At 40.0% G+C, this 16,244-nt stretch overlaps 1 protein-coding gene across 3 annotated transcripts in view; it reads left to right on the plus strand.

Moving 5' to 3' along the window:
- Nucleotides 1-16,244, plus strand: part of Prim2 (DNA primase subunit 2) — a 233,317-nt gene that overhangs the window by 183,463 nt on the left and 33,610 nt on the right. For all 3 annotated transcript variants that reach the window (XM_059281728.1, XM_059281729.1, XM_059281730.1), the window contains one exon: nt 10,327-10,453. In XM_059281728.1, the coding sequence (XP_059137711.1) occupies nt 10,327-10,453 (127 nt within the window). The remainder of the gene's footprint in view (nt 1-10,326; nt 10,454-16,244) is intronic.

The following is a 16,244-nucleotide window of genomic DNA, read 5'->3' on the forward strand; positions in this document are numbered from 1 at the left end:
ATGTCACAGGTGAGTTGCAGAGGTTCTTGTCACCCTGTCTGTGGAGCTGCAGGCTGTTGGGGCAAATGCACTGTTCACTGTGTTTGCAAGAACGAAATTGTCTGGTTAAAACTAAAAGGGGTTTTTGTTGGAAAAGAAAATACGTTGGAAAAGAAAATGTGTTTCCCTGTGTGGTAGTTCAGGCCTTAAATGCCTATATGATGGCATTTCACTGCAGCTACCAAGCATACTATTGGAAAGTGAAATCTCACAACACTTTTACACTTTGATAGGATGCTGTGAAATACCGTAGTGTCTGTTGGCAGAATGGCTTTGATTTTTGTACCTGCACAAGGTAAATCTAATCATATAACCAGCAACTTTTAATATTCATCTCACACTGCACCACATGCATCTCAGATCAGTTTATTTGTTCTACAAGGAAGCAATTGGCTATTGGGTATTTATTTTTCAGTCTGAGAACTGGGAAGAACAATAGTACTTTAAAAATATTATTGGATACTGTTTCAGTTTCACATTCAGTTAGTAACACATTAATACAGTGTTGAAAATGAACATTTCAGGGTCACTGAGACACCTCAGCAGGTAAAGGCTCCTGCTGCCAGTAACATTTGTAGGTACATAGACTACATGTGAGTGCAGCTTCAGTTGAACTAGCTCCCTGATGGTGCAGACCTCAGGAGGTACCTTTATTGCTCAGAGCCCCCATTCTCTTATGTATAAGGTGAAACTGGGTTCATTTCATAAATTCAAATTTAAGCAAAATAAATACTAAAGTATAAAAATATATGTAAAATGCATCCCTGGACAAAGTAAATGAATGAGCATCCATCATTATAGCTAAAACAGCTTTGCTGGAAAGTAAGCACAGATTTGGAACTGTGAACTCAAGGTTATTGTTAATTTGAGTTTAGTATCACTATTTCATGACTTATGAAGAGGCATATTCCCACTGGTCATCAGTTTTTAGTGAGACATGTCAGGAAAAATTATAGTCTCCTCAGCTTTACAACAAGAAAAATATTTTTTATTAAAGTTACCATCAAATTGATGTTATTTCAATAAATTTTTTGAATCCAGGATATGCATATTGGCAGTTTTCTAATAGAATTTTTGTGTGTGAAAACAATCTACTTGATTTGTATAATGATAAAACAAAATGAATGCCTGTATTCCTCTAGTTTCCCTGTATTGAGTTATCAAAAACTCAAATAAAAATACATGAAAGGTATTTTCTCGTTTGTTTAAAGCCTTTGGATCTCTTCCCTCTAGAAGATCTATTGTTTGTGTCAAAAGACTTTTTTTTTTGCATAAACTTGTATTTTATTGCATTGCTATTTTGAGTTTTAGGCTGGCAAAGTTAGAGGTGACATGTACACTTTAAATCCTTATTGAAGCAAGAGTCAGTGAGGAAAGGATTAAGAAGTGCATTGTCCTTGTCAAAGGGCGCCATGCGCCCCCCCCCCTTACTTAGACAGAACTAAACCATCAGGAATGTATTCACTTCTTCTGTAGGAAATGCAAGGAACCAAAAATAACATTACTAATTAGCTGCATGGCCTTGAAGACCTGAGTTCATAACCACACCTCAGATCTCTTCAGAACTTGGGGAATGTGCACAGGTTGTTGAAGCATCAAGGTGGAGCCAAGTGTTGGTTAATTCATGTACAACCTGTGGGAGGAGTCTCCGCGCACCTGTTCTGTGTCTGTGTCGACCTCCTGCTGTCTTACCTGGTGAAATGCCCATCTTCATGTGCTTTGTCATCTCTGAATACTAATTTGTATCTCTGAGCAGAATTTTGAAGTAAAAAAATCCATCCTTTTTATTTTCTACCTTCTTTCTCCAGTGTCCGATATAATGCTCCGCCGTCTTTTTCTTTAATAAAAAAGTTTAATTAATGAACAAGGTGCTGTCAGTGTTGCGCAGCAAAAAGAAAAAAGACAGAGTAAAGCTCCTTTTCTTTGGCTTTGTTGACTCCCCAGGTGAATGGAATAGTGCTGAGCCGCAGCCAAAATGTGGAATTTGAGGATACTTGTTTCAGTATTGAATGGAGGCACAGTTGAGGGACAGAGTTTGGGTACAGTGTTTCCCATGGTGGAACTAAGGTGACATTCTTTACATGCCATGTCACCTTGTCCCCTTTAGGAGCCACACAGCTTTCACATCGTGAACAGGCACATGCAATTGGCAGGCTTATGGTACATGATGTTTTCATAACAGAAAAAAGGAACAGAAAATGATGATATGAACCAAGAAAAAATTGAGATCAGGAAAGCCACTGTATGTTCATGTACACACTTAACTGCATTGAGTTCATAATTTTTAGAAGATTTTCACTGTGGAAAATAGTGGGCATAGGGAACAGAGATGCCCCTGCATCGTAGGCCTGGGTTGGATGTAACCTAACTCTAGTAGGGAAACAGAAGCCTTTTAACTGGTTATAGTTGTGCAGAAAACAAATTTGAGGAGCAAATGTTGTCAGTTGTGAATTGGGTGATACTGAGGGAAGATAAATTCCTCAGCATTTATGTAAACCGTCTCATGGAGTTGCTTGGTGAGGGCCTCAGTGTCTGCTATTATTCAAGTTTCAAAAGTAATATTGTGCTTATATTTCTTTAGAGACAAATTGATTTGGGGATTATTAGTATTCAACAAATTACTCTTTAAAGCTGCACATCAAAATATTATTCCTATAACTTTACATGTGTTTCTCATTATGATTCTGCTCATTTGTATGCCTTCAAGGACATCAGAAGCAGCTTTTGAATTTCAGTGAAAGTTCATCTACATATGAAGAGGCTTCTAGGCTTGTGATCCCAGAAGCTGTCCAGGCAGAGCCCCATTCTTAGATTTGCAGTTATCCCTGGCTTTCTTTGTTGTTAGTATCTCACCATTTAAATGATTAAATTTGAATGAATATAAAACGTTCTTTTTTTAAGGAACATCTTTTCTTGAAAACAGAATGGGAAATAATTTCTGTTAATATTGAGTTTATGACACAGTAATCTTAAAACCTACAACAGAAATTTCAATAGCAGAATGGTAATTTGGAACGTTATTCATATGTATGTATTTAAAGATAATATGCATGTGTGTGCTTCATGAAGAGAAGTATTTTGCATAATAATATATTCACATAAACTATTGACGTAAAATTATAAGCAATTGATTTTTTTTCTTAGTGTGTCCAAGTGTGATGTAGCATAGAGAAACAATTAAAACAGTTATATTAAGGGAAGAAATCTTTTAACATAATTAAATACTGTAGGAGAATGTTAATACCTATACACATTTGTATATTTTTATATAGCTGGAACAAGTTAAATAAATCTAGCACAAAACTGAACTTGGAGACTCAGTGAGATAATCATATTACTCTGTTATCTTAGCTCTAAAATGGTGATCAGAATAAGAGAATGCTGTTGTAAAATACTGCTTATTATGATTTGATTGACTACTTTTAGATTTCTTTTCAAAATAATTCTTTGAGAGTTTCATAATGTATTTTAAACACATTCACCACCCCCATCTGCTTCCCTTTCCACCCTCCCATCCCTTCCCATTCAACTTTGGGATGTCTTCTTTTTTTCTTCTTCTTTCCCTGTCAAGTGCAGCACGTGTTTCCCAGCTAGTCTTGGGGTTGAGGCCTGCCCTGGTATGTAGTTCACCTATTAGTGGTCACATCGTTAAAGGAAACTAACTCTCCTGTTCCCAGTACCTATTAAATACCAATAGTTCCTCAGCTACTGGTGGGATTGTGTCCATCTTCCTCTTCCTATGTTGAGATTTTTGTCTGGCTGGAGCTTCTGAAGGCCTTACACATGCTGTCACAATTGGTATGAGTATATTTGCATCTCCCCTGCTGTGTTTGGAAATCATTGTTTCCTTGATGTTATCCACCACCTCTGGCTCTTACAATCTTTCTGCTCCCTGTTTACCAAAAATCCCTGAGCTTTGAGGGAGGGCTGAGCACTCCATGGTCTTTTTTGCTCTGCATTTTGACCGGGTTTAGGGGTAGGATCTCTGTGTTAATTGCCATCTACTTCCAGGAGAGGCTTCTTTGATGAGGATTGAGAAATGGCTCTGATTTGTGGATATAGCAAAAAATCATTACAGGTCATATGTCCATTTAGAAGAATATGTATTGGGCTTATGACCATAGGTTCTTGTCTCTGTTGACAGTGCCAGGTATAGGTTCCATCTCATGGAGCAGGCTTTTGTTCCAGTCAGAAGGTGATTGGTTACTCCTGTAACATTGTGCCACTATTAGACCAGGCCGGCCTTGAACTCACAGAGACCCGCCTGACTCTGCCTTCTGAGTGCTGGGATTAAAGGCGTGTGCCACCACCGATGGCTCAGCCGTTAAAGAAACACTTTTTTAAAGCTTAGTCCCATAAGAGAGGTTGTAGAATGAGAAAATATTACATTTTTCATTATTTCAACAAGCATAAATAAATGAAACTTGCCAATTGTTTAGATTAAAACAGTGTAATACAGAAAGTCCACGTGGCCCTGGCTGTTATTTGTAGAACTATTACTTACGTGCCAAGTAGGTACAAATGACACAGAATTTAACAAAATGCCCAAAATCTGTGTCTTCAAGGGGTTTTTGTCCTCAGGGTGTCTCTCCTTTGTCTAGACTTCGTCTGTCCTATGCTGATTCTCAGTCTCTCCTGAGATACTGAGCAGGATTTTCAGTCACAGCACATCCCAAACCACGTCCAGTATTCTACTTGCCCTGTGAACAAAAGCCATCCCTAGAGAGAGTATGAATGTATGACTCAGCTCCAGTTGTCTCCTCCTTCCCCTCAGCTCGCCCTTTCTGAGAGCCCATCAATAAGGCAGTTGCTTCTGTAGTACCAATGACAGTTTGTATCTATTGAGGTTTCACATGCACCCAGACATGAAAGTGGAGTTTGGTAGATTGCTAAACACAGCTAAGATATATTTGTTCTTTTTAATATATTGGGACAAGCTCATCCACGTCCTTCACCACACATGGTAAAGAAACAGTTGAGAAGTTTTGTAATTCAGTGAATGAGCTTTGCACAGACTGGAGGTTCATATTTGCTGCTGAGGAACTATTACTCAGATATCTACCAGCAGATACAAGTCAGCTAACCAGTCCTGTACACAGTCGTGCACCAGATATGCACCACGTGTGTGATCGTGGTTCTTCATACTGTAGTGTCGCGCTCACATGTTTGTGGTTAACAGTTGATAAAAGCATAGCACATATAATTGTGCACAGTTTATAATACATGATGACGATGATTGCTTATGCTTATATATTTATATTTACTGTACTGTCTTACCTCCAACCCCCAGTTCAGGGATCAAAGCAGGACCCTGTGCATGCTGGGCAAGCACTCTACCACTGAACTGCATCTTTAGCCTTAGCCTTACTCTTTATGATGACTTTTGAGGGTTCTCTTACGCATCTATAGCACTGGGGATATAGCCCAGGAATAGAGTGTGTGCCTAGCAAGTCCAAGGCCCTGGGATCGATCCCTAGCACTGAACAAAAACAACACCAAACTGTAAAAGCACACTGTGTTATGCCAGCGGCAGCCCCATACATTTCCTGTCTCTGGGTTGTGCCAAGAGACCACAGTGGTCGATGGTCTGTGCATACTACCGTGCAAATACACACTTTCCTCTCACAGCTCCACCCAATCTGTACTTCTCAGAAAGCATCTCTATTGTTAATGACACGTCTCTACTTCAGGGATACTGTGAGAGTAGTTACCAAGTAGTTTGAAAATTAACGTTGAAAATGAGAATTGATATGAAATCTAGGTATTTTTACTATTCATAGTTTAGTGTATGCTCTGTGTGTGTGTGTGTATGTGTGTGTGTGTGTGTGTGTGTGTGTGTGTGTGTGTGTGTGTATGTATGTATGTGTGTGAGTTTTTTGGTTTTGTTCACTAATGCACTAAAACTGAAGCATAAGAGTCTGTATTCAGCAGTTAGTTTGCTATTTCCTGGCTGTTCTTTGGACATGTTCATGTTTGACGAACTTACTGACATTTTAATTTTACATTAAGTTCCTATGAATAAATGAAAGATTTATTATAGTGTCCAGAGCACCTGTAACCCGAGATATTGGTTTCCTTTAAACATTACTAGGGTGGTAAAACTGAAGGAAAAAAAGCATTTTCCTTCTTTCTGTCTTTTCCTGTTCCATGTCTCCTGTGTGTAGATTGTTTGAAAGAATAGCATGGCAACATAAATCCAGTGTCTTAATGAGAAACCACATTGATGCTGAGAAGCTAGCAGCTCACCTGAAGCCAGACGCTGAAATTTACATAGGCCTCCCTGGGTAGAGTTGTCTTCCTGCATTGCTGAGAACACAATCTGTCAGTAATTTGTGGTTTGGTTACAAGAAGGCAACTGCTTTGTTTTGGGACTCTGATCCAGAATCTCTATCATAATCCACAGGATGAATTCACTATCTAGGGTGGTGCCTATAACACACCACTAAGAGGGAAAGGGAAAAGCATTTCTTCCTTCAAACATTGCATCATTTCTCTGGACTTGACATGCTGCCCCTTTGCAGTGACTCACGTTGTTCATATAAGTAGGTGGTGCAGTGTGCTAATTGCAAAGAAAAACACTAACATGAATCTGAGCATATAACCTTTTTATACAAGATGTATTTGAATCCTGTAATTAAACATTTACACCCATTGAGGCTAGTGAATTTGTTATTCAACCTTTCATCCTTCTCACTGGGAAGTGTTGTAGTGTTATAATTTGTATTGCCTAAAAGGCATACTGTAGCTTACAGTGACTTTATGCAAACAGACATGTATGATCCTTAATGCTGTAAGACAGAAAACCTTTTTTGGTTTCCCTGATACTATGGCCTAAAATGACCAGACCTCCCCCCCCCCAAAAAAAAATAGGGAGACTGTGTGGGGAAAATGGACAGAAGCTAAATGTGGGTAAGATGTAGACAGGATGATACTAACCTAGCAGAAGCTGCGGACATTTACTCTTTGGAAGTGTTTGTAAAAGTTATTATTGCTTTATCCCGGAGGAGAAATTCTAATCATCTTCAGTTTGGTCTCATGGAGGAGCTGGCAGGGCAGTGAGCTATGGTTCCATTAGCCCACAATCAAGGGTCAACAACTAACCACTCTGGGCATGTCCTGCTAAGTGGTGACATTTGGTAGGTTAGGGCTATTAAGTACATTTTTCATGTTCAATGATTGGAGTTTATGATGAGCTTATTGAAATGACCCAGTCCATAGGCGTTTGTGTTCAGAATCTTAGGAATCAAATCTGCCTTCATCATCCATCAGTGGACTGTTATCTAGACCTGCATGAGATGGAAACAGAGGTTCAGTCTGGGTTGTTGGATTGGTGTTTGTGAGTGAGGGACCTGATGGCAGTCAGATCTGATTGTGGTTCCATAATGTTGCTCAATTAAAAGCCAAGCTGGACAATAATTAAAGCAATATAAACAGATTTTCTTTAGGAACTGCTAGAGGAGAGAGAATGAGGCCTTATTGTGGAATGGGGCACCACAACAAGTGAAGATTTATAGCCAAAGAATAAGTGGAGTCAGTGGATGTAAACTTACGGGAAAGAGACCTCAGGGGTATGGCATGGATTCGGAAAGATGAGAGTTGAAATCACACCCTTTGTAAGTTGCCTCACTGACTTCAAAGCCTAGGATCTCCAACACCCTGATATTTGCTGGGTTACTTTCATAGTGAACCTTAAGGAGAGCAAGCGGCAACTCTGCCATACTTGTGTGCCCTGTGCTCACTTAATGCAGATAAAACTTAGACCTGTCCTGCCCACTGAGGTTGTCAGTTTATTGCCCATTGTCACATCTATTTATAAGCTCAAAATAACATTTTTATTTCTATCTGTGTAATACTTTTAGTGTTATGCTTAGTAATTTCACATGAAAATTTGCTTAAGAACTCTTTCTCCAAGCTTTCCAGAATATGTGTTTTATTTAAAGAAGCATGGAAATAAAAATATGACCTTTTATAGACATTTTATTCTGAATGTTAGATTCAGAACTCTGAAGATTTTGCCCTTTGGAAATGACTCGTTATGTGTGCTCTGTGGCTTCTCCTGACTTAGCAAGTATTGCCTGGGTGTCATGGAAGAACATTTGATGTGCTCTGTGAAGCTCTTACAGCTTCTGAGAATTTCATTTTGAAAGCTTGTGAGATTACTGCGTAGTAAAAGCAGGGCATTTCCCTCCTATTATTTAAAGACTCTTATGGTCTGCCATTTGCTGATGTCCGATGGTTATTTTAGAAACTCGGTTTTTGTTCTCACAAGTTTTTGTTGTTGTTGTTTGTTTGTTTGTTTGTTTGGGACAGAGTTTCTCTGTGTAACGTTCTAGTTGTCCTGGAACTTAATTTGGAGACCAGGCTGGCCTGGAACTCAATGAGATCTGTCTGCCTCTACCTCCCAAGTGCTGTGATTAAAGGTGTGCATCATCATGCCTGGCCGTTCTCATAGTTTTTACCCAAATAATTATGTGAGAAATTTACCATAATTTGTGCTCCTTTGTTAAGTTGGGTTTTGCTAATATTCCGTCATATCCCTCTAATCAAACATATTCTCAGTGGTACATTGTCTGTCTTTGTTTGACCAATGGCCTGTGGACATCACCTAGTAAAGGAATTAGAAAATCACCAACCATCAGGCACTGGAAATATTTCATGGGAGCATGAAAATGGGATGATGCCCTTTCAAATGCTATAGTAGACCAGGGAGTCCTTCCACGTGCAGTGAGTTCATTTTCTTGCATACTAGTGGAGTGCTGGATAGCCCAGGAGCAACTGATCACCTCAGTACAGAGTAGAAGCTAACAAGCCATAAGATAAACACAGGCAAGCATGATGGAAACCAGATATGCAGCAAAGAGAAGTATCCTGGAGGAGTATAGATATTCATAGGGAAATGCTACTGAGGTGTGGAAGAAGAGGCTGCTCCCGACTCCAGACTCCAAGATGAAGTATCATTTGAAAGAAAGAAGTTACAGCCTAAAATGATATATTGGAACCTATAATCTTTGAATATCTTATTGTTGAGGAAGAGCAGTATTATGCAAAGAACTTGGGTTTTGGAATCAGACTTTTCCAATTCCACATGCTTTTCAACTCTGCTGTTTATTTAATGTCTGTGTTATATTACATTACTTCATTTCTTTGAGCTTCAATTTCCTCTTGGGTACCATCATAGGGGGACCAGTTATTTGAAATGATCAAATGGGGTTGCACTTTAAAAAGCACATAACAGGATGCCTGGTGGCTCCTAAGTGCTTTTCAATGAATGTTAAGTCCCTTTTCCTCCTCTTATCTCATTCATTCCCATGTCCCTTCCACCCCATTAGCTTGTTTTATGAACGCCAAGGCAGGAAGGGATTCCAAGTAGGCAATTGTAGTGGCTCATCCACTTATCAGCCATTTGCCAACAGCTTGTTTTCTGGAGTGGAGATGCAGAGGACGACATTACATATTTTAAGAGGCATTTCATAAGTACAGTGAGTTAGGATGAGAAATTAAAGTTCAGTTTAGGAGGCGGACAGAGAGGTTAAACTGGTTATCACCCAGTATAATCTCTGAAATCAAATTAAGGAGGACAAATTGATTATTCTATTCTGCAACAGATTATTCTCATCCTTAGACATAAATAGCTGGCCCTCCATGGCTTTGGGTTTTTCACATCCTTAGACTCAGTGAACCTTAGATTGAAGTGTTTGGGGGGCAAAAAAATCTTGTGTGTGTACTAACCATGTACAGACTTTTTCATTGCTATTATTCCCAAACAATGACAGTGTAACAACTATTCCCATAGCATTTGGATTGTATTACTTGTTGTAAATAATTTGGAGATCATTTAAAGTAGGTGGGAGGCTGTAATAACTTAGATACAAATATTACACCCAGTTGTGAGCTATTGGACATTGACTTGTAGATTCTAATATCCCTGGGATTGCTGAGAACAGTCCCCATTAGATACCAGAGACAGAGGGATGATTCTAACCTTAACTGTCTCCTACCTGAGAAGGTTTTTATTGTTTCTTTAAAAAGTGTGTTTAGTACACTGCAGAGACAAGTGGGTGTGGCAGTAATAGAAAAACCCTGTTTCTGGGTGTGTATATGCGCGTGTGTGCGTGAGTGCGTGCGTGCGTGCGTGCGTGCGTGCGTGTGTGTGTGTGTGTGTGTGTGTGTGTGTGATCTTTGTGTCATAGGGTGTACAGGTCCATGAACGTTAAATTACTTAGCTCTCTGATCCTAGCTGGTGTTAGTACTGTATTGACTGACTTGGTCTCTTCTTTTTTCCCTCAGTTTGATAAAGGTTACGCTTACAATATCCGTCACAGCTTTGGGAAGGAAGGCAAGAGGACAGACTACACGCCTTTCAGTTGCATGAAGATTATCCTAACCAATCCACCAAGCCAAGGGGATTATCACGGTAAGTGCTTGGGCTGGATGCTGGGGAATGGCGCTCTGCTTTGCTGAAGGACCTAGCTTGTAGTAGCTTCTGTGTGTGTCAGTGTCAGGTTGGAGCCCCGTTACTCTGACAGTAATTTGTCTTGTTACTCAGCTCACTCAGCCGCGGTCAGCTTGTGCTGGAGCAGGCTTCCCAGTTCTCTTTCATCTGCTGTTCTCTGTCATGTGTTCTACAGGGGTCTCAGAAGATAGAAGTGTTTTAAAGCTGTTTGAGGTAGGAAAGCCCTAGTTTCAGAATAGTACGTTTTGTTAATGTTCAGAAGGCCACATGCTGAGGAACAGTGTATTTTTTTCTTACTACTGTCATCTGATTAACAGAGATTAAGTAAGCAGCTTAACAAGTCCCAGTGTCAAATGTATGTATCAGTTTGCTTGAGTTGTGCGTGTGCACAACTTATAATAAATTTTAATTTCTAAATTAGGCATAGCAAGAGATTAACAATAATAGAATAATTATAGTGATATACTATGAAAACAACTGTGTCAGTGTACTGTCCTTGCTTTTATATGATATGAGCTGATGTGGTACATTTTTGGTACAATGAAGCCAAGGTGATGGATGTAACCACTGTGGTATAGTGTTAGGAAGATCATGTCAGGTGACCCTAGACCAACGAGCTCTGATGCTGTGAATGGATGGATGTCATGGCCAGGTGATAGAACTGTTTACAGATACTCAGTATTTGTAAGGTTTTCTTCTTTGTTCTGTTGGAGGACTTTGTGTGTGTGTGTGAAAACTATAATAAGAAGTTATCTCTTTTTAGTTTTCATATTACTGCCCCAGCATCGTGATCCTTTAGAGGTCATGTGGGAGATTTTAATGCTGTGTGCATCCTGAGGACTCCATACCTTGCCCTTTTATGACTTTAAAGCTGGGTGTAGCAGCACAGTGCCTTTAGTCCAGCACTAAGGAGCTGAGGCAGGAGGCTCACTTGAGCTGAGGAGTTCATCATATGGCATGAGCAATATAATGAGATCTCTCTGGAAACAATAATTCAGCAAATTTTGAGAATGTTCCACTGCTGGTTCTGCTTCAGTTTTCTGTCCATTTCCCTCTGTAGGGGTCTCAACAAGTTCTTCCAATTGTCTGTCTGTTAATCTGATGTTTGCTCCATTGCTTCATGAGCGTGCTAGCAAATTCATACCAACTTGTCTTTCAGTACAAGTGTTTTCCCTGTTCCTTTACTGATCCCTAGGAAGCCTTTGAAGTTGTTCCTGGCTTCATGCTGGACGTTCTTCCATCCGGCATTTTCAGTTCTGGTTTTCAGTGTAGCCTTGGTCAATGTTCCTGCTTCATAGGTGTCAATCATTTCCTACATTGTGCTGTGTCTAGATTAGGACCTATATCAAGTGATGCTTAAATGCAATTAAAGCAGGTAAGTTTTTATGGCCTTGGCAGATCAGAAGGGCTGGAGTAGTGGGATCTTATTAGGATAATAGGATAATTATTATAATAAATAATAATAAAATAATAATAAATATTAAAATAATAAAAATGCAACTTCAAGCTTGTATTTCCATAGCAAAACAACTCAGGATGGCCAGGTATATGGTCTTCCATCAAGAAGACCTTCAATTTCAACCCTTTTTCCAAGTATTTTTTTATTTCTTGGAGGAATTATCGGTCAGAACTTTCTATTAACAAGGTGGCTGTCACCCCGACTCAGATCATGTTGCCAGAACAGGAACAGATCGTCTTGGGTTTTGAACGCTCATGGCTTCTTTACACCATGCTGGCTGTGTCGCATGCCCGGCCCTGCTGCTGCTAGAGGTGGTCTTTCTCCTCTTGTGCTGGGCCCTGGTGCTTCCTGAGCACTTCACGAGTGCTGGTTTTATTGTGCATGCTCTTCTGGAAGAGGCTGCTTCCTCCTGACTGAAGGTCTGCTTTAGACAGCATCTTGTCGCCTTAGTCAGCTTCCCAACCCTGAAGGGTGAGGCGCAGCTTCCTCGGAGGTGTGGCCTGGCTAGTGATTTTACTGTTTTTCTTCTAAAACCTGTTGCTGGGTTGGGTTAGTTGTAGAATGCTCGCCTAATACACACAAGGCCTTTAGTTTGATCCATAGCACCATATCAAAAAAAAAAAAAAAAAAAAAAAACAAAACGAAACAGGACAAAGGAACTCTACTCCTGAACCTATATAAAAACCGCTTGCCGTACGTGGCTTGTCACTCTTTAAGGAGCCTCACTGGGGGGTGCGTTTGTAAACTCAGTGCTTCTGACACCCCCAGAACACCTTTTCTGTTCATTCTTTCCCATCCACAAGTTAATGTCTCTGCCGTCTTAACTAAACAATTGTCTCATACTGTTCCTGCTTCTTCTGCAGTTCCACATGGTAAGGAAAACCAGTAAGAAGTTTCTTCTTTCATTTTGACCATTTCACAGTTAAAAAATTCATTCTTAACAACTTGAGCCTCCTGTCCCCTTCCTTAACCTTCCACTTAGGGGAAGCACTTTACAGAGTTTTTGTTGTTTTATTTTGTTTTGCTTGTTTGTTTGCGTACGTGGGTTGCCATAGGCAGTACTCATGTGGTGTAATCTAAATGTAGAATTGTGTTATCATGACAGTTGATTTTATAACTAAGACTAAGTGACCAACAGGCAGTCACTGTGTTCAGCTGGACACATTAAACTGGGGTGGCTCACATCCTACAATTTCTGTCACACTACTCATAATGCTGCACACAAGAAACACCTGTGTAAAATTCTATTAGTGTGTTTTTGATCTTGGGTAATCAAAACTACAGAAAGTAAAACCTCACATAAGGATGGGTTCCTGTACTGTTCTTCACAAATACTTGGTTAATGAACTGTTTGCTGCACACATTTATTGATCGTCCGTCCATCCATCCATCCATCCATCCATCCATTCATCCATCCATCCATCCATCTATCTAATAAATCATTTTAGAGCTGCATTGGGTTCACAGGAAAACTGAACAGAAAGTCAGTGCTCCCGTGTGCCCTCATCCTCACACATGATGACTTCCTCCATCAGTGTCTTGTGGCACAGGGAATGGTTACTGAATGTTGTTTTTGTTCAAAGCCTGTAGCTGAGATAAGGGTTCACTCTTGGTGTCTATAGTCTGTGGATATGGACAAAATTATGACTCTCTCTCTCTCTCTCTCTCTCTCTCTCTCTCTCTCTCTCTCTCTCTCACTCTTGGTGTCTATAGTCTATGGATATGGACAAAATTATGACTCTCTCTCTGAGAGAGAGAGAGAGAGAGAGAGAGAGAGAGAGAGAGAGAGAGAGAGAGAGAACAGTTTTACTGCCTGAAAATCCCCTGTGCATCTCTCCTTCCCCCAGTCTCTGACATCCACGTTTTTTGACTTTCTGGACATCATTATGCTTCCTTTTTGTTTATTTTCAAAATATTATGTCTTTTGAAAATTATAAGAAAATTTGCCCATTATCTCACATTTAATCATGGTCACTATCAACATTTTAGTCTTTCTCTTAAGTCTAAATAAACTCCTAACTAATTGCCTTACATTTTTAAACTTGACATTATTTTATGATTTTTTTATGTTATTACTAGTCTCTGAAAGATTATTTTAGTTTGTTGCATAATATATCCTTTGAAGGTTATTTTAAATCAATCCCCTCTTTTTGGACAGTTGATTGTGTCTATGGTTGTGTTAATGTATACATTGTGTCTCTGTACACATGTGTGCATGTGTATGTGTAGATATGTGTCCATGTGTGTGCCTGTGGAGGCCAAAATGCGATGTTAGGTGCCTTTCTCAATTACTCTCTGCCTTCATTTTTGAGACAGAGCCTCTCACTGAAGCTGGTTCTGATGTTTCAGCTGGCTACTCTTGGCTTCCAAGTGAAGGCTGGGTGGGGATCTGATAATAATATTCCATTGTCTGGATATATCACAGGTTATTTTTTCACCTGTTAAAGAACATTGTCTTAGTTAGGGTTTCTATTGCTGTGAAAAGACACCATGACCATGGCATTCCTTATAAAGGAAAACATTTCATTGAGGTGGCAGCTAACAGTTTAGATTCAGCCCATTATCATCATGGCAGGGAGCATGGCGGGCATGCAGGCAGACATGGTGCTGGCTACATCTTGATTAGAAGGCAACAGGAAATGGACTGTGACACTGAGTGAAGTTTAAGCATTAGAGATCTCAAAGCCTGGCCCCACAGTGACGCATTTCCTTCAACAAGGCCACACCTACTTCAACAAGGCAACACCTCCCAATAGTGACACTCCCTATGAGCTTATTGGGGCCAATGACATTCAGACTACCACAAACATTTTGATTGTTTCCATACTGTATATATGAATCAAGCTGCTATAAATATATGTGGTCTGTTTTTGAGCAGGCTCTATGGCTGCTTCCTGGAATGTTTGTTCTGTTTCTGCTGGGTGGAATAATTTGTCGATATATTACATGCATTTGAGATGTAGTTTAATCTGGAGCTTCTATGTTGGTTTTAGGGTTTGGTAATCTATCTTACAGATGAAAGTAGGAAACTAGAGTATTTTATTTTGACCTATTGACCTTTATGTTCATCAATGTTTGTTTTATAAAATTGGGAGTCTCAACATTTGGTGCATATATATTTACAATTGTATCTTTTTGATGAGTTATTCCCTTCTTAATATGTAGTGACCTCACTTGTCTCTTCTGACTACTTCTGGTTTGACGTCTGCTTTTTCAGACATCAGAATAGCTGAGCTAGCTTGTTTTCCATTTCTATTTGCTTGCTAGATATTTTCCACCACGGCATTCACAGTGTCTGTATGAGTAAGATGTGCATCTTGGAGGCAACAGAAAAGAAACCATTTTAGTTAGGGTTTATATTGCTGTCAAGAGACACCATGAGCATGGTAACTCTTATAAAGGAAAGCATTTAATTGAGGTGGCATACAGTTTCAGAAGATTAGTCCATTATCATGGAGGGACATGGAGGCATGTAGGCAGTCATGGTGCTGGAGCTGATAGTGCTACATCTTGCAGACAACAGGAAGTAGACTGAGTGTCACAATGAGCAAAGCTTGAGCAAAAGAAACCTCAAAACCTGCCCCCAAATGACACACTTCCTCCAACAAGGCCACACCTACTTATACAAAGCCACACCTCCTAATAGTGCCACTTCCTTTGGGGCCCATTTTCCTTCAAACCATCACAGAAGCTCTTTTTAATTTCTGTAGTGTTTTTACTCTGTAGCCTTTAAAAATGCGTAGGATTAATGTCTCTGGTTATTCTAGCATCTGTTCTTGCGTGCTGTCTTTTTATAACATCTGAACCTGGTCTCTTCATTCCAGCATCCTTGCTGTTGTAATTCTGCTGCTTGTTCAGCATTGTCACACTGAACTTCTCCAGTGCCGTGCTGACTTTCCCTCCTAGAGTGACATGAGCTTGCTGGGTACCCCTCTTCCCCAAGAATGTCAGGCTGTAATAGACCCGGCAGGGCTCTGCTCAGGTAGTCTCTTCTGGAGAACAGAAAGCGCTAGTGTAGTTAACCTTTCCCTTCCTTCTACAGAAGCTTGACTTATCTATTCATTTCTATTTATTTATATGATAAACACTGTGAGATGCTGGTAGATTTTCTGAATATAAACTCATGACAGTGTAAGAGTTGCCCTAACACTCATCCCCCGAGCTTCTCTTAGATGCGTGCACACTGTGACTCCAGTCATGCGACAGTCGTTGGGTTTGCCCAGTGGCACCGACTTCTGCTCAGGGATTTCTCTGCTAGTCAGTTATAAATCTCTGCATTTACCTGCTTCTCAG

The sequence above is a fragment of the Peromyscus eremicus genome, chromosome 16_21, assembly GCF_949786415.1.
Source record: "Peromyscus eremicus chromosome 16_21, PerEre_H2_v1, whole genome shotgun sequence".
Taxonomy (NCBI): Eukaryota; Metazoa; Chordata; class Mammalia; order Rodentia; family Cricetidae; genus Peromyscus; species Peromyscus eremicus.